The sequence below is a fragment of the Mastigoproctus giganteus genome, chromosome 1 (genome assembly GCF_048544385.1).
Source record: "Mastigoproctus giganteus isolate SK-2022 chromosome 1, ASM4854438v1, whole genome shotgun sequence".
Lineage (NCBI taxonomy): Eukaryota > Metazoa > Arthropoda > Arachnida > Uropygi > Thelyphonidae > Mastigoproctus > Mastigoproctus giganteus.
The window spans coordinates 259,637,161-259,662,491 of record NC_143575.1 but is presented as its reverse complement, the minus strand read 5'-3'; the positions used below and the strand labels follow the sequence as shown (position 1 = coordinate 259,662,491).

The 25,331-nt window shown below is 34.8% G+C and overlaps 1 protein-coding gene across 1 annotated transcript in view; it reads right to left on the bottom strand.

Moving 5' to 3' along the window:
* Positions 1-11,355: 11,355 nt before the first annotated feature.
* TM9SF2 (transmembrane 9 superfamily protein member 2) overlaps positions 11,356-25,331 on the bottom strand; it is a 118,397-nt gene continuing 104,421 nt past the window's right edge. The window contains exons 16-18 of the mRNA XM_090377241.1: positions 19,832-19,943; positions 14,748-14,919; positions 11,356-12,595 (exon numbers count right to left, since the gene is read on the bottom strand). Of these exons, the coding sequence (XP_090233367.1) occupies positions 12,528-12,595; positions 14,748-14,919; positions 19,832-19,943 (352 nt within the window). The 3' untranslated portion in view covers positions 11,356-12,527. The remainder of the gene's footprint in view (positions 12,596-14,747; positions 14,920-19,831; positions 19,944-25,331) is intronic.

Genomic DNA, 25,331 nt, shown 5'->3' with positions numbered 1-25,331 from the left:
AGCCAGCATAAACCAGCTGGTTGCGGAAAAACGTTTATGATTCGGGGCATATCACTTAGGTGGTTTTTGGGCTAACCATTGCCACCCATGGCAGAAATGTTTTGGTAACCAGAGAAATAGATATCTTGAGGGCAGTGTACACAGTAGTTCCGTCTATCGCAACGGCAGCCTTACTAGTTGAAGTGCATGTATGTAGGCGTTACAGTACCCGTCTGTATTACTGAAGCGATTGTATATTTCCATCAAGAGGCGAATCATAAACGTTTTTCCACAACCAGCTGGGCTGGTCAAGAATATTTGAATCGGTTCGCGATTGGGAGATAACAGACTCCAAATTACATGCGCCAGTCGGTTTAGCATGGCGAGCTTTAGATCCTCATTCATCTCACTGTTTGGATGATTGTAAAAGTTTCGAAAGGGGTCTTCTTTTTCGCAGTCGCGTTACAAGGCTATGCAGGTCTCAGGGTCACCGTTGTCGTTGTATTGACACATCTTACATATTTCAATTGTTTTGCGAATGTCCAAGTCCGATTCATGCAATTTACGCTGTTCTAATATGAACTCTTGATCGTCGTCGTAGATCTTGACATATTTCATTTCTGACAGTATCTGTTTCCTCATTCCGAAATGGAATGTGCAGCGTTACCATCTCACGCTTGTACTTGTTGAGATCCTGAACCAAGTTATAGTTTCGATAGCGTATTATGCGTGGATACTGTCGTTTCTTGGAGACTCGTTAGAGCTGCATTTGTAATTTGAGACAAAGCATGATAGTATGACTGTAACAATACAAATACTTGTATTGTTGCAATCATACTATTCAACAAATGGCTACAATCAAATGGGTAATTAGCTATTGGCCTAACCTCTTCCAAAAGTTGATTCGGTAGAGCAAGCAGTGGGCATGTGCATAAAACATTACATCGTTCATACTAAATATTTTGGACTGAAGTAGGAAGCTAATTTCACTAACGTTGATTCCGCAGAGCATCGGACATGAGCATAAAACGTTACATCGTTCATGATTTCGGTTCTAGCTGTTCGATTTTAAAACGGTTCTGATTTCCGTCAAAGACGTTACATGTAAAACATCTTTCGTGCGTACAGGGTACACATGCAGTTTTGATTTTTTTGTGAAGGGTGGTATATGAAAACTGATGCTGTGCAACTTAAAATCAAGTAACTGCCATTATGATTATAATTATATTTTAATGTTGAAAATCTGTTCTTCAACATTAAATTTTTTTTTTCATTTTTTTATCATTTTAATGATAAAAAAAAAGGTTCTAGCTGTTCGAAATTTAGTAGGTATCATCAAAGATGTTTACACATAATACATCTTTTGTGCATCCAGGGTACACAAGCATTTTTTTCCCTTTCTCTTGTGGGTGTAAGGTTTAGTCCCTTTTTGGACCTTTAGGCTTTCGTCACTAGGATTTCACCATGTGGCCAGCACAACACTGCAACACGACACGCACAATTTGCACAATGCAAAAACATAATACTACCCACACTTCTGGTCTTTTACAGAGCTCTGTATCTGCACAGTGAAACGAGGTACAGATGAACTGTTTCAGGTGCTACCACAACAAAAAATATACATACAAGTTTTCCGGAAAAAAGTCATGAAACTCTCTCCAGAGACCAAGTAACTCAGCCACGTTATAAAATAAGAGCCCATGAAAATTCCTTGCATCATTGACGGATTCGAATCCAGGACTCCACCCTATGTGGAAAAAACAGTGCCAATATGCACTGTGCTACCCATGAGGGAATAAGTGCTTGAAATGTTTGCTTCACAATGGCAATATACGCCCATCAGCTCCCGTTGGTTGAGTATTCTATTCATATTAGAGGCCACAGAAATGTGTTATTAGAGATCCAGTGTGTTAGTAGAATATTTATTGTAGTTAATACCATATGTGCAATATTGAATATCTCATCCCAGCTAGGGGTTTTACAAGTTACAAAAAAAAAAAAAAAATTATATATACAATCTCATTTTTGTAAGAATAGCCCTCCTACATTTGCTCTTCCAGTGTTTCAGATTGGCATTGAGGCCTTGTGTGTTGCCTGAAGCATTTGAGCTGGCAGACATCTGTTTGCAATATGCAGATGATCCAGATTTGACTAAAGGGATAGTGAGGCCCTTGGGATGTAAAAAGGGACCCTCCCGTGGCATAAATCTCAAACACTTGGGGAACTAATATGGCCTGCCATAAACTTTACTGTGGTGTAGTCTTTTCATGTAGATTTTATGATGTAGCTTGGTATACTGTAGGCTCTGTACGAACTCTGTGGCTCTGACTTAAGGTGGCAGCTGAGGTCAGAATCACATCCCAATCTCTGACATGGCTTCTGAAAAAAAGATCAGAGAATAGTAAAAGCCCAAAATTTTAGGCATACAACAGTACTAGGTGAATCATTCTATTTTAATGTCCCAATCTCTGACTTGAAGCAGATGTTGCATTGCAATCCATATCAGTTGACTAAATATTCAATGAGTGGACTGCAACTGGGCATGAAAGTTGTTTGGGATCAAATATTACTTTCAGATCCTAGTATTGATAGTTATATCTGTGAAAGTTGTATTTTGAGGGAGAAAACTCTGATGGCAGAATTGGCAGGGTTTTTACAGCAAGAATTGTGCAAGGCAATCAGAGAAGTTACGGAAAACTTTTATTCTGTTGGTAACATATTGATGATCATGTATAAGACAGAGTAGTAAGAAATTTGATGTCATCATTCATAGCATGAGCACTGTTCCCTAGGTTACTAAATGGGAAGATTAGTGCAATGAACAGAAGCCCAGAAAATCCCTCCCTGGGGTATGCCAATAATGACAGTGAGGAAATGATTGTCATCCAGCAGAAAATATATAACTCCGGAAGTCAGCAGTGAGAGGAGGAATCCCAGGACATTTCCTTAACATGAAAGAATCTTTCCAATAGCAATTTCAGAATTATTCTCAAAAGCCTGCAAAATTTTTGAGGATGCTAATAGGTGTTTGGTGACTGTGGATCGGTGCTTGAGGGCACAGTGAATTTGGAGAAGCATCTCAGGAAGTGGGTGGCTGAAAAAAAACTGGTAACAGTAAGTTCAAGTAGACTAGATGCTTTAGGTATGGGCCTGTAGTGACTGATTGATGTTGGTCTACTAGATTATGGAATGGGCATTTGCTTCTAAATATTCCATTGCTGTGGAAAGTTTTCTTTTGTCAAAATATTATAGATTGTTAATAGGACATCAGTGATATTCAGACTTAAGCATTTTAACATGAAGTGTGGACTTTATTATGGCCAGCAGTATCCAAGTGGTAATACTTTGATAGCATTTAAGTCGCTATTTGGTGATCATGTCAAAGATATCCCATTTTTTGGAATTCTTCAGGACCTGGAGATTGGTAAGGGCAGCATTTAAAAACAGAGTGATATGGTCGAGCTACTCATCTTGATTCTGTGAATTTTCCCTTTATCCAAAGTGGCACTAGCTCTGGAGTAGGTCACTCTATGGAGTGTGTCACCAGTCTCCTTCCCAATGGTATGCAGGTGTTGCTTAAGCATAAAGTCATTGTGAAGACATGGTGTACACGGTGCAATGTGACCCTAGCATCTTTAGGACTTCGAGATGCTAGGAGGCCTTTGCATGGTGATTTCAATAAGTTTTACTTCCCCTCAGACAGCAGAGCACTACAGAACAGAGTGGATTGTATAAGTCAGTACAGATTGTACAAAGCATATACTTAGTTTTCAAAATTGACTGATGGAAAGTAAAAGGTATATTCACTGGTCCACAAGTAATGCATATGGTGAGTTCACAAGAACTGGAAGCAGCAATATAGCCAAAGCAGCTTTTGCACCATAAAACCACAAACAAACAACAAGAACTGTAAGACTAAATGACTGATGATGCAGGTCTGGCCTACTGAGTCTTGTAGCAAATGGCTTTTTGGTAACATTAAGAATCAAAATTACAAAAAAAACTTGAAAAATTGAAACGTGGGATGCAGAATGTCAACATGCTCCAAAACTTTTGTTCTCATCTGGATTTCTTCACCAGGACATATAATCAATGGAGAAGAGGTACCAAGGAAGGTATCTTTTTTGGTAGTAGTAGTTGCATGTGATGCAAGAAAGCAAGTGTATGAGCTTATACAGCATTAGCAAAAAAAAAAAAAAAAAAAATCACACCATGCCTGTCCAGTTGCTCCTTAAATTTATTTAACCTATCAACTTCCACAACGACAGATGGAAGTTTGTTCCAGCAATTAACCACCCGCTGGCTAAAGGCAAATTTCTGCACATCTATTCTACATTTGACTTTTCTTAATTTGAATTTATGTCCCCTTAGGTTCGTAATCTGAACAAGTGGAAGGATCCCATCAGAATTCAGCGTGCTCAAACCATTCAAGGCCTTATACACCTCAATCAGATCACCTCGCAAGTGCCTAGTCTCCATCCACTGCAATTTGCAGAACTTAAGCCTCTCTTGATAAGAGGATCCCTTCATTCCCCTCACCAATCTTGTTGCTCTTCTCTGTACACGCTCAAGCAAATCTACATCCTTCCTAAAATGAGGCCTCCAGACCTGTACGCAGTACTCAAGGCGTGGCCTGACCATTGCCTTATACAGAGAAACAATCACCTCTTTTTCCCTGCTAGCAAAATTCCTATATATCATTGACAAAACCCCATGACCTGCCCTGGCAGCCTGTCTGAATTGCTCAGAAAACTTCATATCTGACTGCACAATTACTCCCAGGTCTTTTTCATTTTCTACCACCTTAAGTGTAGTACCACACAGTTGGTACGTTTCTCTGGGGTTACTTCTACCCATATGCAGTACTTTGTATTTGTCAAGGTTAAACTTCAGTTGCCACTTCTTAGCCCATCTGCCCAAATTATCTAGATCCTGTTGCAGTAGTACACTGCCATTAACAACCCTGCCAACCTTTGTATCATCTGCAAACTTAGACACTAAGCCTGATATACCTTCATCAATATCATTGATAAATATACAAAACAACAGAGGACCCAACACCGAACCCTGTGGGACTCCACTAATAACATTAGTCCACGAAGAGCAGCACACATTAATCACCACCCTCTGTCTTCTCCCACTCAACCATCCTTTTATCCATTGTAGCGACGTACCCTTAATACTGCTCCAATTTGTACAATAGTCTTCCATGCGCAACAGTGTCAAAAGCTTTCCCGAAATCCAAATATATGATATAAAAATTATTTTTTGCATCCAGTTCCTTTGTAACCACATCATAATATCCTCTCAACTTTGTCAGACAAGACTTTCCCTTAACAAACCCATGCTGTGTCTGAATTATTGCTGCGGTTTTGTCTAGATGATCCTGCAATGCATCTTTAACCAGTGACTTCATTATTTTACCCGGAACAGAAGTTAAACTAACTGGGCTATAATTACTCTTGTCACCCTTCAATCCCCCTTTGTGAATTGGGGATACATTTGCACATCTCCAGTCCGTGGGGACCTCACCTGAGTCAAAGGATGCTCTCATAATTATGGCTAAGGGTTTGCTTAGTTGCTTTGCCGCCTCCTTTAATATAACTGGATAGATCCCATCCACCCCAGGTGCCTTTATGTTTAACTTTAACAATTTCTCCTCCACTTTGCTCTGTTATTACAAAATCATTAAGCACCCTGCTACGATTTGATGACCTTCTGCCATTTTCAAGCCTTAATAACTCATGTGTGAATGTAGATGCAAAATACTCATTCAGTTTGTTTGCTATCTGAGCAGGATCATCAACAGTGGAACCATTGATATCAATGGACCAATCAGATTCATCCCTTCCCCTTATAAGTAAAGAAATCCTTGCTGTTTTTCTTAGCATCTTTTACCAAAGATTTCTCGTAATCTGCCTTCTCCTGCCTAACCTCCTTTGTGACCTGATTACAGACTAGCTTATATCTGCCATAGGCTTCTGAGTCGCTTGATAGTGTATATGCATCCCATGCATTTTTCTTCTCTGTCACGCGTCTCACTAGTTCATTTGATAACCATTTAGGCCTAAACCTTGAAAAATATTTTTTAATAGGTATGAAACTTTTAGTAGCATCCACGATTAATTCCTTGAATGCTTCCCACTTAGAATTTACTGTTGGTAACATCGTCAGCTGATCCCACTGTACAGAATTTAAAAACTGTCTGAGACCACTGTACTCACCTTTACGGAAGCAAAAACCCTTTCCTTTACCCCTGATGGTAATTAAATCTTTAAGTAAATCCCACATCAGTATACTGTGATCACTGCCACCTAGTGGTTTCTTTATCTGCAAATTCTTAATACACGAATGATCACTGCTGATAACCAGATCAAGAGTATTACCCTCTCTGGTTGCCTCTTGAACATGCTGCTGCAGAAAACAATCATCCAATAAATCCAAAAAAGTCTTACTAATGTGTGAGTGACCAACCCACAAGTTCCAGTCAATATCTGGGAAGTTAAAATCCCCCATTATAAGACATTCTGGTTAACTAGCCCATTCTATTTCTCTGTACAATTGTTCATTGTACTCATTCGAGTCATTAGGCCTATAACCCACTCCTACTCTTATTTTTGCTTTCGCAGTGCTTATGTCACACCAAACTGACTCAACAGTGCACAGTTCATCTATATCAACTGGATGCACGTCTTTTGATTTTATGTTTTTCTTAATTAACAGCACAACACCTCCTCCCTTCCTATCCTTTCTGTACACATTGTACTCCCCAAATGCCAGTTCTGCATTCCTTATTTCTGTGTGACACGTTTCTGCTATCCCAACAATATCCGCCTTTGATGTCTTGACCAGCACTTCAAATTCAGAATGATCACTAAAGACAAATGTTCAATGTACATTTTTAAGGAAAAATTTTAACTTAACCCAAGGATTTCTCTTTTGTGATTTTTTTAGCTTGTAATTTGTAGCAAGAATAATACTGTACTGTGTACATAAGTCAGTGTTCATAAATCTAACAGTATTATTGCAAAGTTACTTTTCTTTTATTTCTTGCCCAAAAAAAAAAAAAAAAAAAGTAAAATTTTGGTCAGGTTCTACTTTTTTAAGCAGGTGCATATAATGAAACATTTTTTAATATACAGTGGATTCTGGTTATTTGGCCACCAGTTAATCGGGGCAAATCTTAAAAAACAGAAACGAATCGAGAAAATAGCCAGAGCTTACTTCGCTTAATTGGGACAGCCTGCCGTTTAATCGGGGCAGGAGACCGCAGCACTGGAGATTACCCTGATTGTCTCCGATGGTACCACGTGGTTCGGTCGAAATTCTGGAGGTCACAACCATAAATCAGTAAAAACAATTAGCAGTCATCTGTTTATTGGGCTTTTCTGTTAGTGAAATCTATCATAAATGGATAGTAAACTCGATCTTATTGAATTTGCGATAATACCGACAGCTGGAATTCTGCGGGTTATTATGGTGAAATGTGTTTACTTCCATGAAATCTTCACTCATATAAAAAATTAATTTTTAGATCTCTTCATTCCTATTTTTAAAGCTTTGTAACTCATTATTCCATTCTCACTTGCGCATATTGTGTTACTTGCAGTTTGTGTGTGCCGTGTTCGTTATTGATTGCTTATCTTTTTACTGTTTTAAATTTTAACCCCACCCACAAATGTCAGTGAACAGAAATGTCAACTAGTTCGTATGTACATATTACAGTATGTATTGATTATTACGTATATTCTTCCGATTTTCACGTATCATTTAATTTTTTAATTGGTATGGTAATAAAGGGTAAATTTGTACTTAATATATCTTTGCTTTTATAGCCTGTGGATAATATTCCTCCTTTTTTTCGCTAATTAGAATCGCTGTTTAATAGAATTAAAATTCAATTCACAAACGTGATCACAAGGACCGGCACTTACTACACATCGCATAGTGAACGGTACTTTACTATGGTGAGTTCGTTGTAACGTGATTTGATTGTACACTGAACCAATTGTAAAGGGGGGGGGTACATTGTATTTTTAACTATTTACGTGAAACTTCGGATAATTGGGGCAGCCACTTAATCGGGCTAAAATGCACTAGTCCTGATGTGTCCCAAATAACCGGAATGGACTGTATTAGGCTTCAAAAAATGTTCTCACTTAGGTTCCAAAAAATTGCTAAAAATATGCACTTAAGATTATAAAATTGAAATTTTTAGGATTTGTTGTGGTAATTACCAAGTAATTAAAAAACCATAACTAGAGCTAAGAAAAGAAAAAAAAAAAACTTGGTTCATCTTAGCAGATGTCACAGTGCTGCCCTTACTCTCCTGGGTAGTTAGCAGTGTAGTGTTATTTTACTCAAATGAGCGGTTTTAAAATTTCTGTGATGTCAAGCTGACAAAGCAATACTTTTTCTGACTCATGAATAATCAGATCAAATCATTGTTTTTTGATGTAGTTCAGTCATCTTGAAAAATGCAGTTATCCATAATAAACTGGATTTTTTATTTTTGGCTTATTTTTTGTGAGCAGAGGTTTTTCCCTTTCTGTACAAATGTTAACAGTTCATAAACTTACTTCTCCAGAACTTCCAAATTGAATCATGATCATCTATCCTACCAAAAGTATTCAGGCATGCTTCCTAATTTAATTAATAATGTGAACAAGATATATGCAAAGTAGCTTGATCATTGGTTCCATATCAATTTTTGTGACATCCCCACACTTAAACCTTGCAAAGTTAACAATAGCCATGTAGTGAAAAGATGGAAGAACAAGAGTGATGTGGATGCAGGCAAACCTTGGCTAGGCTAAAAACCCATGAGGGTATTGACACTCATGGGGGACAAAGGTAGCCTTACACTTTATTAAGCTATTCATTAAAACATGTTTTTGAAAATGTTATGTCTGCATGGGTAGTACAGTGGTATCGTCACCATCCTCACTTAGGTTCCAAAAATTGCTAAAACTATACACTTAAGATTATAAAATTGAAAATTTAAGATTTGTTGTGGTAATTACCAAGTAATTAAAAACCATAACTAGAGTTAAGAAAAGACAAAAAAAACTTGGTCATTTAATGAAACCAGGTGGAAAAGGCCTGGGTTCGAGTCCTGTTGATGACACGAGGAACTTTAATGGGCTTTTTATACTCCGTGGCCGAGTTAGTTGGTCTCAGGCGTAGATAGCAAGGTTTTCCCCCTGCAGAAATTGGGTTTTTTTTCATCCAGCAAAACAGGCAAATCAACCAGAGAACACATGCAATTTACAGACACAAAATACAGTTTATGTAAGAAATTACTGGGTGATCCTAATATAATAGTTTGGTAGTTTTGCAAATGTTGTCTGCATATTTTTGGTAGGCTAGTGTAGTGTTTAAAGGAACATATATGGGAGGGTGTAAAAGTTCTCTACTTTTACCAACCTTTGTTGGTAAAAATAGAACTTTTAACTTAAAACTCGCTAATTGTTTTACATCTTGAAATCAACTTGTTACTCTGCTTCCTCCTTTCCGAGAAATTTCCCCCAAACCTGCTAGGAAATTTCTTAAAACTACAAAACTACTAGAGAAAATACTCTATTTTGAATTTTTTAGTTTTTTATGCATGGAGCAATAGCTTTGATGAAATCTAAGCAAATTATGTCAACTTGACATATTGTACTCCACTCTCTCTCTCTCTTGGGTATTTTATGAAAGTCTCCTGACTCCATGTAGGTGAGACCACTAGTCCTGGACCTAAATCCTGCCAACTTGTATTGGATGGAAGCCATTAGATGAACTGAGATGACAGCTATCTCCAGTACCTCTCTATAGATGGCAACTAGTTTGTGGAGAAATGAGATTTGTTGCTTTGCTTTTATGTAGGTAATCTCATAATCAAAATGGAGCAACAAAACAGAACCTACATAGCAACTGGGGGTCATAGTCCTATACCAACAACTTGGAAATAAATTTTCGGTTTATACTCCGGGATGATCACATGGTCGGAGGAGTTCACAAGAAAGAGCACCATATTTAGAAGTCACGGGCTTGAACCCAGATTAGTCAAGCCACTACTCAGCCTTGAATGGGTTGAGCACACTGAATTCTGATGGGATCCTTCCACTTGTTCAGATTATGAACCTAAGCGGGCATAAATTCAAATTAAGAAAACAGATGTAGAATAGATGTGCGGAAATTTGCCTTTAGCCAGCGGGTAGTTAATTGCTGGAACAAACTTCCATTTGTCGTCGTGGCAGTTGATAGGTTGAATAAATTTAAAGAGGAACTGGACAGGCATTTGGAGGGAATGGTGTGATTTTTTTTTTTTTTTTTTTTTTGGCTGGATGCTGCATAAGCTCATACACTTGCTTTCTTGCATCACATGCCACTACTCAGCTATGGTAGCCAGCCTTCTAATCATGTCTACATTGAATATAATTTTTTGTTTCATATCATTGCTGTAACTTTTATTACTGGTGTAATTTTTTCTTCTTTATATTGGTAACGATAAAATGCATCCTTGTATAAATGTTAAATTTATATACTCAGAGAATCAACTTTCCGAAGAACTCCTACCCATATTGAAATTTATGCATCGCTTTTATATACTGCTAGCTATTTTTAACAAGGCAGAAAAAGCATTTAAAGTAATTGAACAAGTCATTTGATATTAAAACATGGCAATTACAGTTTGTTCACTCTGAAAGTTTTAATGGTGAAAAATTAAACATCTTGCTATATGGACAGTGCAAATCAATTTTTCCTATGATAAAAACACTCCATTAATGAATCTACTTCTGATTTTATTTTTAAATTCCCCAAAAACATTATTTTAAAATTTGATAAGCTGGTCCAACAGATGCAAATATAGAAAGTTCTGATTTACTTGCTCCAAATACAGAATTTTACAATGAAATATGATTATACACAATAAACAAAATGAAATTTAAAATTCATAACTACATGTACTTTTAGAACAAACCAAAGCGTTTTAATATTTATCAAGTATGACTTGAAAATTTTTATATTGTTGACAGACACGTTTAAATTGGTGAGGTGCTATTCTGTAATTTTCAATGTCCATAACTTGACAAAAGAGAAACAGCCTAATTTTTGTAAAAAAAAAAAAAAAAAAAAAAAAATGTAAAATGATGCCAACTAATTATTAACTGATTTTTTTATTTCAGTATATAGAGAAGGCTAAAATCTTATTTTTGCATTTTTCTCAAAATAATAATAATAATAAAAAAATAAAAAAAATCACTATATATATCAGTAAATATTTAACACTTATATTCAATATATTATAGTGCACATTTAGCCAAATGCTTTATGTTAAGAGAATTTAACACTTAACTTGTGAGAAACATACACAATGATAATACATTCGATTAAGTTTAGAAAAAATGCTAAAATGAGAAAAACAAAAAAACTGAATTTGTTAATACACACCTACAAAACAAATGTCAATTAATGTGCCTTTTACAAAGTTTTGAGAAGAGTTTAAAATTTTCCGATTTGCGTAAAGTTTAATGTGGCTGCATTTACACTGACTAGATTTTAGCTACTTTCAGACACACAGTAGCGGCATAAAAAGAAAAAGACTAAAGTACTATCGCAGTGAGGCTTACCAAAATGTTACGTAAAAAAGACTGGCTGAATATACAAAAAAGATTGCTGAAATAGTAAAGTTCTTATCAACCTTAAGTATGTTATAAAAACAATTGGCTAATGTACAATTTGTCCAATACCTTAAGCCCCCAAAACTATTTGTAAACGACCAAGCTTGATAACAAATCTTGTCAAAATCATTACATTTCACAGTATATTACATTATAATTTTGGAAATTAATTTAGATTCTTCTCTAGTCTTAAATATATTTTAAAATTCTTTTCTTTTGTCAACACATCAAAAATAAATTACGAAGTACTTAAAAGTTTAATATAATGCTTCAAAACAAAAAAATCAGCTGCTTCAATAAGAGAGATATCCACAATTTAACCATAATTATGCTATTTAACCATTTGCTTGATCTTGCAGAAATGACCATACACAAAGATACAATAAGTTTTCTCTATCATCCTAAAATGATTCCAATATTCAATGTAACAATGTTTTTGTATTTATACAAAATCCACTTTGCAAAAGATGCTATCTGTCACATTATAGTCATAGTGTGCTTTATATGAAATGAAGAATAATTTTTCTGCTATAACCTGGTGATAGGATACCTGCCACCAATCAAGGAGAGACTTTAGATCACCCCAGAACTAAAATGGTGTCGCTTTGGTGAAATTAGATAAAGTTTTTCCTTTTCTTCTAAACTGCCAAATCAGTGCACTTTTACCAACTTTAATTCTGAGGTGTTTATCCCTTTTAATTAATGCTCTTATTATACAAAGAAGTGCTGTGGTTCAATATAGTGGCACTGTACTTTGTAAAAGAAAATTTCTTCCTGATGTAACTGGGCAAGGCATTCACTCTCATCTTATGGCTAATTTTTGCAAACTTCATCATACAGCTTCTGTACATATCCAATTTTTATAGACTTTTATAACAGTTATTAATCCACCTTGACCACTGAATAAATTTTCCTAACAAACCAGAAGCAAGCGAAAAATCCGACAGTTCCTGTAAAAAAAACAAAAATCAATTAAGAAAAATTTATATTCAAATTTATGACTATAGAAAATAAAGTATAAAATTAATTTAAACATATAATCATAGAAGGGAAGAGGGGAATTATAAGTTATCCAGAAATAGGTTAGGTTACTCAAATAGTGTTTCTTTCTGAAAAAACTGGGAAAGAAAGAAACACTATATAGGGAATGGGCAGGTGAATTACCATATGACGTCATTCTGCTGAATACACACCATACTGTACTGAAATTGAAAGGAATGATTCTAAGACCACTTTCAATCTCAGAGCAGTTCAGTGTATATTGAACAGTTTTCTGTGCAATTTGTACCCTAAAAGAAACTGAATGTAGTATTGTTCTTCTCAAATACCCAATGCCAATTCCTTAAATGTCAACTACGATCTTTCTAAGACAAGCCTGTCTTACAAAAAAGTCCATTATTTCTATGCGACACCCTCATTTTTTGACGAGATCACAATTCTGTTAGATCCTGACTTCTAATTTCTCTTGGCATGAGCACATTACAAATATTGCAATATTGCTTCCTCTGCATGAGGGAAAAAAAAAAAAAAAAAAAAAAAATTTTTTTTTTTTTTGTTCTTGACATTACTTTCTTCTAAACTACTCACTCTGTGAAAATCTCAAATCTGCCCTACCTTGGAATACTGTTCCCCACATCTGAGGTGGCGTCCTCAAAAACCTCTCTCAAGCATCTAGACTCCATTCAAAAGAGAACCAGTTTAATTAATGACCAGTCTCTTATAAAGTCTCTCCACTCTGTCCCATAAAAGTTCAGTTTTTGCTGCAACCTTTTCTCTAGATACACATTCCAGATTACAAATGTTTCAATTTTAATGAAATTTGGAATGGCTAAATAAATTTTTCTAAAAGATCCAAATATGAAATGTCACTGAATTAAACTGACTGGGAGTTGAATTAATACATGCAGATGCATGAATGGATATGGTCAACAGATTTAATACTAAATGTTCACTATATACATACACTTTACACATTTGCAAATGCACCTAAAAATGGGTAAATGAATTAGAGATAATCATGGATATTCCTACAATATTCCTGTGCATAGATTAAAGTCATGTTAATAACAACTTAAGCCATATTGCACAGACTGAAATAACATAGTACAAGTTGTCTTTGTACTGTTTCCTTTCATTTTTAGTTGACAATCCCTGCAAGAGGTGCAATTCTGAATAGGTGGTCTTATATATATTTTTTTTATATTATTATTTCACTTCTTTCTTAATGCTCTTTATATATAAGTCATGTATAAAAAAGCAACTGCTATAACTCTTCACAGCATTTTTTTTTTTTTTTTGCTTTCGTTAAGTTCCGTAAGTGTTAAGTTCCGTTATAATTAGATTTGCCTTTCTTCTCAAACTGTTCTAAAATAGCTCTATAGCTTTGTAATTATTGTTAAGCTGCTGCATATAAGCTTCCCTATATGATCCTCTTGGTTTCTGCAATAACCTGCTACTGTGATATCATATCTGCTAATTCCATTTCAATGGCATATAAGCTTCATATCAATGGTACTAATTATGATTTTCAACAAAATAAAACTTTTATTAGTTCTGCTGAAAATTATTAAAATTTAAAATATAAATATAAAAGTCACTTCCATTGTTCAGTTCAGTGAACTTAAGAGTTTAAAAATTGAATTATGCAGTGTGCATATATATTTTTTTCAAATAAAGGAATAAATAGATAAATAATAATCAAAACAAGAAACTACTTTACATCAATAATAATAATAATTGAGACAAAAAACACATTTTTTACAATTAACATAAAATTTCTGTAGTAGATATGTTAGTCAACAGGTGACCACCATATTGTTTACGTTATGCTGAAACCAAAAACTAGGACATTAAAGCAGACAGCATAAATATTCTGACAGGTTCTTTGTATGTATAATTTCAAGTAAATGTTAGCATTTAACCAACAATTAATGTGCAATTGTTATTTTGGAGAGGGAGCTGAGAGATCTCATGCACCCACCTTAGAGTTAACTTTAGTTAAATATACTGATCTTTCTAATTTCTTTTATTATGATCTTTATTTTCTAATTAAGTAATGTAATTTTAAGCTCTTTAAACTATTTGTTAAAATAGTTTCCTTACCTGTCAATAAGAAGAAAAGAAAAACCATAATGAAGGTATAACCAAAATAAAGGAATGTTGATGTTATTCCTGTGATATTTAACTTGGTGAGAAAATAGTGAACGCAGTAGATGAAAAGATAAAAGGCTGTGAATCCACTTGTTAAGAATGAGCGCCACCACCAGTGATAATCCTATAATGAAAAGGTTATACACCAATGATGAATTAATAATTAAACAATTTAGTATTATTATTTCACAATTCTTTAAATGTACAGGAAATTATGGTTGCTTCCAGTGATCATGGTTATATAACTCTGCAGTGAATAATTAACAGAGAACTGAAAAGCTACTTTGCACTGTGGCTTCATTTTCTGCTGCTAAGCACAAATACTAGGAAATATCAAGTTTGTGTGAAAGATGAAGTGACTGATACATATGCATACTGCCCAATGACTAAAAGGCACTACATATGCCTAACTGCAGACAGTACACTAATGCTGCATCTCAGCCAGGATGTTTTCCACCTGGTGAACAATTTTCTGCTTCAAATCTTGTAATGGTGCTCGATATCCATGCTCCTGTGACTTTAAGTATCTCCATAATAAGAAGTCAGTGACTGCGAGATATTGCTCCTCAAAGAAGGAATGGGAAAAGACCTATTTTGTAAATATTCTGTAAGACTGCTACCCAGTTGATGACAGATCATTATTAATAAAGGAAAACCTCATTATTTCAGCGGGGAACAATACTCTAAAGTTGCTGTCATTTCCAATCAAATGAAAATTAAATATATGGCTATTGTGAAACCTGTGTGGTTCCTTAGACTCAACCTGATTAAAATATGTTCAATGAATTTGCATCAGTGTGGGGGAGTGAGGGTTATATTTTTCTTGCCAAAAAAGATCCCAAAACAAGTTGCACTGCTGTGTTATTGTGGTTGCCCAAATTCAAAGGACTACATACTTCAAAATCTGCAAATGTACATCTATAGGGAACCTACAACAACAGAAACGTTTCTTGTTAGTAATATAAAATAACTATGCAATAAAAATAATAGTATATTCCAATTGCTTGGATCTAGCTGAATTTCTACAGGTCCAGCAGCAGACAATGCATAAATTAATTTTGAAAATGAAATGCACAAGGCATAATTCTTATGGGTTTTGGTAATTAACTATATAGTATCGGTGTAAATACACCATAGTTAACCCATAAATTTGAACTACGTAAGTAGTGTAGAAGGCATCGTTTTAATTGTATCTCATATTGTGGTTGCCATCACAACGAGATAGTGGTATTGCACTACTTCAAATAAATAACACTTCTCTAGTAGAGAAGACTACTGTTATTTATTTTCAGAGGATACCACCACCACCCAGACAATCGTATTTACACCGATACTATATAGTTAATTACCAAAACCCATAAAAATTATGCCTTGTGCATTTCATTTTCAAATTACATTTTTACCAACACCCTTTGGCATCTCTCATATTGTGGATATAACTTTGCAACCGTGATGGCATGTTGTATTACCAGGGTACCTGCCCACCCACTGATGAAGCCCAATAGCCTCAAAATGATTGTCTGGGTGGTGGTATCCTCTGAAAATAAATAACAGTAGTCTTCTCCACTAGAGAAGCGTTGTTTATTTGAAGTAGTGCAATACCGCTATCTCGTTGTGAAGGCAACCACAATATGAGATACAATTAAAACGATGCTTTCTACACTACTTACGTAGTTCAAATTTATGGGTTAACTATGGTGTATTTACACAGATACTATATAATAAATTAATTTTGTATGTCAGTATTAACGTGGTTCATTATTTCTTGAGCTAGAGCAGCAATGGGAAACTCATGGTTTGCAGACTGCTTTTTCACATGGCTTGTAGCAACTTCAGAAAAATACTGCAACAGGCATTTATTTCTTATTCCAAAAAATTTCTGCCTCGTGTGACATCTGACATAACGTTTTTTTTTTTTCCCCCTCCCCATTGGTTTGTTTGTTTGTTTTTCTGCTCTCTCACTCATTCTCTCTAAATTTGGAACAATATCCTTCTATACAGTTTTCTCCATTAGTAATTTCTATAATATCCCTAATCAGGAGTACATATCTATACAAGCAGCAGTTTCCAAATGAAATACATAAAAACAAAACTGAGGTGAAAAGAACCTCCAAAATAACTTACAAATAGTCATGGCAAATACTGAAAATCTTTTGAAAATTGTCCAATTATTGTATTAATATATTTGATTTCTTGTGCTAATATGAAATAAATTCATGTATTTTTTGGTGTGTTTCAATTTTAATATTCCTAGTAAAGAGTTTAATAATTTACCATTTTTTTCAAAATGTTATTTAAAAAGAATATACAAATGAAAATATATGTGCATACACACACAACTTTTTCATCATATTAGGGCTGAAATTTTTGAACTTAAATTTTAAATAAGTGTTTACGATTTAGATTTTAAAATTTCCAAATTAAATTTCTACCCAATCAAATGTGAACAGTTGGCTGTATGGGGACAGTTTGTGTTGCATCTCCTCATGCTGCAACTGCTGTGTTTTAATCTTTCTATACATTAAAATAATTTTCCTCCTAGTGATATTTATTCAGCCAATAGGAGAAGGGAGATGTGGGTTACGTGGTAATACATAACAAATACTAAAATACGTAAGAGAAGCTTGTTCTCTTAGGTATTTAAGCATGGTTACGCACTATGTTTATCTAACATGACCATGCGGTACCATTCTTGATTTCCATATGTAACATATTTATGTACTCGTAGCAGAGGAAGAGACACACACAGTGTCGAAAGCTACTGTAAGTATTATTTTACTTTATCAAAAGAAGCGAGTGCAGCGAGCAGGGGCAAAGCCCCCTAGTTATTATTATTATTTTTTTCAAATAAAATCAGTTTTCATTTATTTCAGAAGTACACTAATAGTGATTGTAGACTAAACTGAGGATGGGGAGCAACTTTCCAAATTGGGGGAAAATGCACACTAACCATAAAATGAACTATAACAACTGATATAAGGCAAAATACGCCTCAATTTTTTATGATAGGTGCACAATATATGTTGTCTGTTTGGATACATTATTTTTTATATCCGGTTTATTAAAATCAGGTTCTGATTTAAGACATATAAATACAAAATATAAAAGATGATAACTGCAATTATTATTATGCACTTTACACATTCAACAAAAAAAAAAAAAAAAAAAAAGCAGTTTTTAGACAGACTAATATTTAGAAAATTATTTTTACCTTACTTCAGTAGTTTCAAATATCCATATCAACTTCTACAACAACAGATGGAAGTTTGTTCCAGCAATCAACCACCCACTGGCTAAAGGCAAACTTCCGCACATCTATCCTACAACTGTCTTTCCTCAATTTGAATTTATGCCCTCTCAGGTGATTATTCTGAGCAAGAGTAAGAATCCCATCAGCATTGAGCATGCTCAAACCATTCAAGGCTTTATACACCTCAATCAGATTACCCTGCAGGTGCCTAGTCTCCAGACACTGTAATTTGAAAACTTAATCCTTTCTTCGTAAGAGCAACCCTTTGTTCCATTCACTAATCTTGTTGCCCTTCTCTGTACTCGTTCCAACAGCTCTACTTAAAATGAGGCCTCCAGACCTGTATACAGTACTCAAGGTGTGGCCTGACCATTGCCTTATACAAGGGAATAATCACCTCCTTATCCCTGCTAGAAAAATTCCTGTATATCATTGACAAGACAACGTGAGCTACTCTTGCAGACCATCTGCCATGCTCAGAAAACTTCACATCTGCCTGCACAATTATCCCAGGTCCTTTCATTCTCTACCACTGTCAGTGTAGTATCACACAGTTGATACGTTACTCTGGGGTTACTGCTTCTCATATGCAGTACTTTACATTTGTCAATGTTAAACTTCAGTTGCCACCTCTCAGCCCATCTGCTCAACTTTTCTAGATCCTATTACAGCAGCATACTGTCATTAACAACCCTGCCAACCTTTGTATCATCTGCAAACTTGGACATTAAGTCTGATTTACCATCATCAATATCATTAATGAACACAGAAAACAACAACTGACCCAACACTGAACCGTGGGGGAACTCCACTAATAACATTTCTCCACGAACAGCAGTGTCCATTGATTACCACTCTGTCTTCTCCCACTCAACCATCCCTTTATCCATAGCAGCAATTTGCCTCCAATGCCACACTGCTCCAGTTTGTGCAGCAGTCTTCCATGTGCAACAGTATCAACAGCCTTTGTAAGATCCAAATATATGATATCAAAATTGTTCATAGTATCTTCTACAACAGTTTATACTTTTTATCAAATTGGTCAGACAAGACTTCCCTTTAACAAACCCATGCTGCGTCCGAGCTATAGCTGAAGTCTTGTCTATTTCTAGAATGTGATAAAAAGTATAAACTTTGTTGCAGAACCATAGATTTAATGCGACCTACAGCTCCCATGTTTAACAAAATACTGTTATACTGCATTCCAATAGAATACGTATTCACACCAGCATTTAGCAAGAATCAATTTAATGTTCCAATGCCCCATATGTCATTCACCTATATACTAACCAGAAACCACAAAGCAAAATCAATGCACTGCTGGAAATCTCATGGAGTTAACTGGTGCAGTAATAAGGGTCTACACTGCTTGACAAAATTAACATGAATATTTTATAGTGAACAGTGTCACTGAAGGCAAATATTTGATATAATAGGCATCCTGGAATGCAAATTCAGAGTACTCAATAGAAATCGATTACCACCTTACAGTCATATATTATGCAAATTATTCATGCCTTACAGCATTAGCAAAAAAGAGAGAGAGAGAACTATTCTAATGCTAGCAGCATTTTAACCTGACTTACTTAACTCTCTTGTCAATCAGTCAATCAACTTACCTCCCATCACCAAAATTTGTGTTATACGGTTTCACAGTGATGCTGGTGGGTTAAGAGAGCAAAATAAATACCATTTCATATACTATGAGGGTCCTCATATATTTAGCTGGTTAGAAAAACAGGTCTTGTTTGGTAAAGTTAAGTTTTCCTACTGTGATGGCACTTACCTCTGCACACAGATGGAAATAACAGAGCAGAATTGTGGTCTCAGAACACGTGATGATCAATATTACAAATACCAAGAACAGAAATCCAAACATGTAGTACATCTGACTTGACCTACAATAATTTTATAACATTAGTAAAAGTATTATAGAAAGGTGAAGAATTAAAACTGATATATGGTAACAAATTTTAACTCTTCAATTTTAACATACATATTAGCAGGCGATTATTTACCTAAGTTTAGGAAATCACACCACAACTACTGTCTTAAATGTATTCATTCAAAATACACTCATCAAAGTACAACCTTATGAAATTATTTATTTCAAATAAGGATGTTTTACTTTGACATCCTAGCACTTACCAAATTGTGAAACTGTAATGTTTAAAATGCTAACAGGAAAAATATATCACTAACAGTTAAAAAAAAAAAAAAAGTTTATGCAAATACAATTGTTATTCTCACTCAAAATTTGTTAACCTTCCTATAAGTTGAAAAATCAAGAATTTTTAGGTGAATAATTACTATACAACTTCCATCTGAGATGGACTAACTAAACCCTGCTTGAAAACAAGCTTGGATTGTTTGTTATTCGATTTTTAGGAGCATTAGCAACTAAGGCCATATTGCTCCGGGAATATGCGGTAGTCATTCCCTGACCTTTCCATATCCTCCGTATTTAGTGGTGACGGGCTTGAACCTCTGTCTAATCAAGAAGCGTGTGCTACGCACTGCTGCTTCTTCCCACCTGGCTACGGAGGCGCCCAACAAGCTTGGAAAAGTTTCCCCATCAGTGAAAGGGCTTGAAACTAATCTTTATACAAACTGCTAGCAAGTGACTTAACTTGCTATACCATGAAGAATTAGATATTCAAAAAGGCTTCTAAGGTTGGGAAAGTTCATGTTCACAATATTAAATTAATACACCAACTGTTTAAATTAACATAGTTTAATATTTACAAAAATAATGGATATTATAAAATAATCTATTTACAATGACTGACTTACTATACATTATAATAAAATAAAATAAAATAAAATAAAAGTACAAATACAATAAAATATAAATACTTAAAAGCATTAAAACTGTGCAATTGTAGCTTTCGGGGGTGCCTGCCTCCTTTCTCAACAACACAGCACATTAAGCAACACATTCTTAAGTATCAGGTTCATGGCACACGTGGTTGACCGGGCACATAAATTCTGGGACCGCAAGTGGCTCAAGAGCTTGTGGATTAGTTCACCTGAAAATAATACTATGAATAGAGATGGGGTGTTCGGCTTCACCCCCTTTTCGAGGCTGTAATCCTTGCAAAAGATGAGCATTTCTGCCTTCCATGTCCCCGAGCCGCTTCCGGTTCTGGTACACACGAAGAATATACTGCTCATGCACCTGGTCAACCACGTGTGCCATGAACCTGATACTTAAGGATGTGTTGCTTAATGTGCTGTGTTGTTGAGAAAGGAGGCAGGCATCCACGAAAGCTACAATTGCACAGTTTTAACACTTTTAAGTATTTATATTTTATTGTATTTTAACTTTTTACTTTTATTTTATTTTATTATAATGTATAGTAAGTCAGTCATTGTAAATAGATTATTTTATAATATCCATTATTTTTGTAAATATTAAACTATGTTAATTTAAATGGTTGTATTAATTTAATATTGTGACCATGAAGAATTAGTTGCGCTTTCTCCATTTGTGTGGTAACAGCATATGTGAAACTAGAATGCTTAAATTTCAACCTGCAGCTATTTAATTACTAGATGACAGTGACTGATATCAGAAGTTACTTATACAGAAAGAGTAATTATGAGTGATTATGCAAGCTACTTAACTAAGAATGCAAAGACAGAAGGAAGAAAAATTTTTCATGTTAGTACCATAGCCAAAAAGTAAAGTTGGAAAAGAAATAAAATCAAAGTGAAAACTGATTTTATTTCTTTGTGAAATAAAATTGTGAAAGGCTGTTTTCCAGATGTAAAATCAAACTCGCTATAATGTTTCACAAGCTGAAAGGTTACTTTTTATGAAGTAAAATCTGAAAATGAAGATGTGTAAAACTACAATTACTTAACACAGACAAACATATATGCAAATCTAGAAAAGGAGGATTCAGAAGAATGCAGCCAAATAATCAACTTTAGCAGAATAATGGTCTACTAAAACCTTCCAACTGTCTATGTGGGCAAACAAAAGGTTCACAGTTCTGATAGTTGACTCGAGAAAAATTTATTTTGCAACAGCAAATCAGATTAAGCATGCCAATCTGGTTGCGCTTTCAAGCATTCCAATGAAAACTGCAATACAGGAAAATTGACTGGATAGTTTTTTACTTCGACTGTGTGAAAATAAAAAAAATAAAATAAAAAACATACACCTAGGCACGATATAATTAAAGGAATCAGTAGGGATAAGGGTTATGGGATTATAATTTAAAAATTGTATGCATTTTCTGTATCGAGGACACTTTCACTGATAGAGAATGATTTTCAACCATCAAGGCTTGGACTTGCTCACATCAGAGATGACGCTATTACAGTCGAATCTCATTAATACAAAGTTCAAGGGACCTAAATTTTCACGAGGTCACCCAAAAGTGTCAAAATTATCTTTTTTTTGGGTACATACTATATATCTAAAAATAGTAATAAATAATAATAATATCAAAAATAAATTAATTTAAATTAATAAAATAAAATAGTAATAGGAATAACACATTTTTTTAAAGATTTTATTTTATTTGTAAGATAAACTAAGAGAAAAGCAATTAACGGAAATGAAAATATTGTACAGTATATATTTTGATATATACAATATTGTAGTATCAGAGTAAAAAGAATTACAATCTTAATATAAAACAAGACATACAAACCATTAACTTTTTAATAAATTAAATCTTATTTAAAGAAAGAATCCAATGTTTTTCGCACAATTGTCCTATATGCATTTTTAACTACAGCACAGACATTATCAATAGTTGTTTCTTTATTAACATTACTTCAGGTCAACACATTCTTTATTATGCTCAATGCATTTTGTGCATCCTTTTTAGATGGCAATGTATATGCTTCACTTTTGCTGCTGCTGGTAACAAAAACATCATCGTTGCTATGGTAGAAACTTCATTATCCACCTTCACAAACTCTTCAAATTCACCAATAAAATCCATATGCTCCTTCAACTTCCTCCATTCCTGAACATTGCCATCACATTTATCTACTGGACCATGTTTTTCGATGATATTCTCTCCAAAACTATTCTTTCTGAAGTAGTTGATTAATACACTTAATGCAATACGTCCCAAGCAATAACAAGATTACAGATAGCATACAAAACATTCCAATTTGGCTGCAAATTGTTCCCTCCTTCTATGTTGCGGATCAAGTACCTTATCAGGCCAGAGCTCTATATGCTCTCTTGAGGTTATAAATAATGCCCTGATCCAGTGGTTACGTAAAACTGGTGGTACTGAGAGTTAAAAACAACAGCCGTATATTTGTCAACTTAAGTTCCTTGGCAGAATGTGCAGTAAAATGATCTAGAATCATCAAAATGTTCCTTTTTTCTGAAGCGATTATTCTGTCCACTTTTGATAACCAAGACTGAAATTTTGACCGTAAGCCAAGCACTTCTATTGGCCTCATAATCACAGGGATGTTAGTTAACTTCTTTAAAACATCTTGGCTTGGAAAACTTACCAATCACAAGTGGGCATAGTTTTGTACTGCCATCTGAATTGCAGCATAACAGAGCAGCAAGTCTTTGTTTACTTAATTTTCCAACATGACAAAACTCTCCTCGAACAGCAAATCTTTTGTTTGGCAGCAAATTATAAAATAAACCTGTCTCGTCAAAATTAAAAATATCCTTTGTCTCATATTTTTCAAGAATGGACCAACTGTACAGACTAAAACCAGTCTGTAACCTTTTCTTTGTTGACTAAACCAGACTCGCCACAAACATTCCACAAAACCAGGTTATTCCAGTTTTTAAATTTTTGGAGCCAGCCACTGCTGCATTTGAAGTCGCTAATTTCATGCTGCTCAGCTAGATAATTTGCCTTTTCTTGTACCACTCGAAGAGTTTTGAACCACGAATTTGTTTCCTATTTTTATTTTTTTTTTAATCGCTGCTGCATTGTCACACACTTCAAGTTTTTTTTGGTATCATAAAGTAGGTAAAGGGAAGTTATATTCCTTTGCAATGTCCATTTTGTCTCATTCCATCCTATCAGCCAATTTTCAGTTTAATTTCATCCGTTTACATTTTGTCGCCATAACACTGCTAGATAAGATTTAATATAAACAAATTTTAAATTAATTTAAAGATATAAGTTCCAAAAAAGGCATCAGCTCAGATAAAAATGGCACAAAAATTAGATTACTGTATACTGTAGCAAAAGACTTTAAACTACCATAACAATTACAACTGACCTTAATCCCATGGAGAGAAAGCAACTTAGAAAAACTGTTTTTATTCTTTTGTTAATTTAACAGCTCATCCTTCAGAAAGATGTTTTTCAGAGTGCACTTACATTGTAGCTACTATAAACTGCTTTTGTTTACACAAAAGTAATTTCTAACACGTCTGTGCCATCCTTCGGAAAGTAGGGAACCAGGTGGCCAGAGGCAATAACTGGATAGCTGTGCCAATGTGCCAAGATTTGTATTAAACATACAAAATAACAATATTTATTTAAAAGTGTGAAAATGAACTTTGTAATACATATTAACCAAATTTTGTAATAAACAAATATATTTACAGTAGAACCTCTATATTTGTCATTAATCCATTCCTGAGGGACGGACGAACACTGAATCGGACGAATATAGAATCAATTTTTTCCATAGGAATTAACTAAAATTGGAATAATCCGTTCCCAACCCCGAATCTGATACATAAATAAATAAAAATTTAACCATAACTTTTACCTTTACTGAGGAGCGATGATGGCAGAAGCTGAAGAGGAGGAAAGAAATTATGTATTGTTTAGAAGGGGAGTCGCCTTCCATTAAAACATCAGGTAGTACTGTAACTCCAATTCTGGTGATCAATGTCTTTTTTGTTCCTTTCCTGACGATTCACTAGCACTTGATTTAGCAAAGAACTTGTCCAATGTTGTCTGTTTGTTTTTTAAAATTTTCCGAAAGTAGCCAATCACATTATCATTGAATGAATTTATATTTTGATTAACTACGGCAATGTTCGGGTGCCACTTCTCAACCATGCTCTGCGTTTTGGCCCAATTGGACAGCTTTCCTTAATGTCAGCAGTTGGGATGCTGCCTTCACTTGACCCTCCCTCCTCTAATAAAATTTTCTCCACTGCTTCAGCTTCCTGTTCTTTATGAAGGTCCAACAGTTCTTCTGTGGTGAGCTCCCTTCTATGGTCCTCCACCAATTCCTCTACATCCTCACTATCAACCTCCAATCCCATGGACCTGCCCAGAGACACAATTTCATCAACAACAGGCTCTGACCCCAAAACCTTCAAA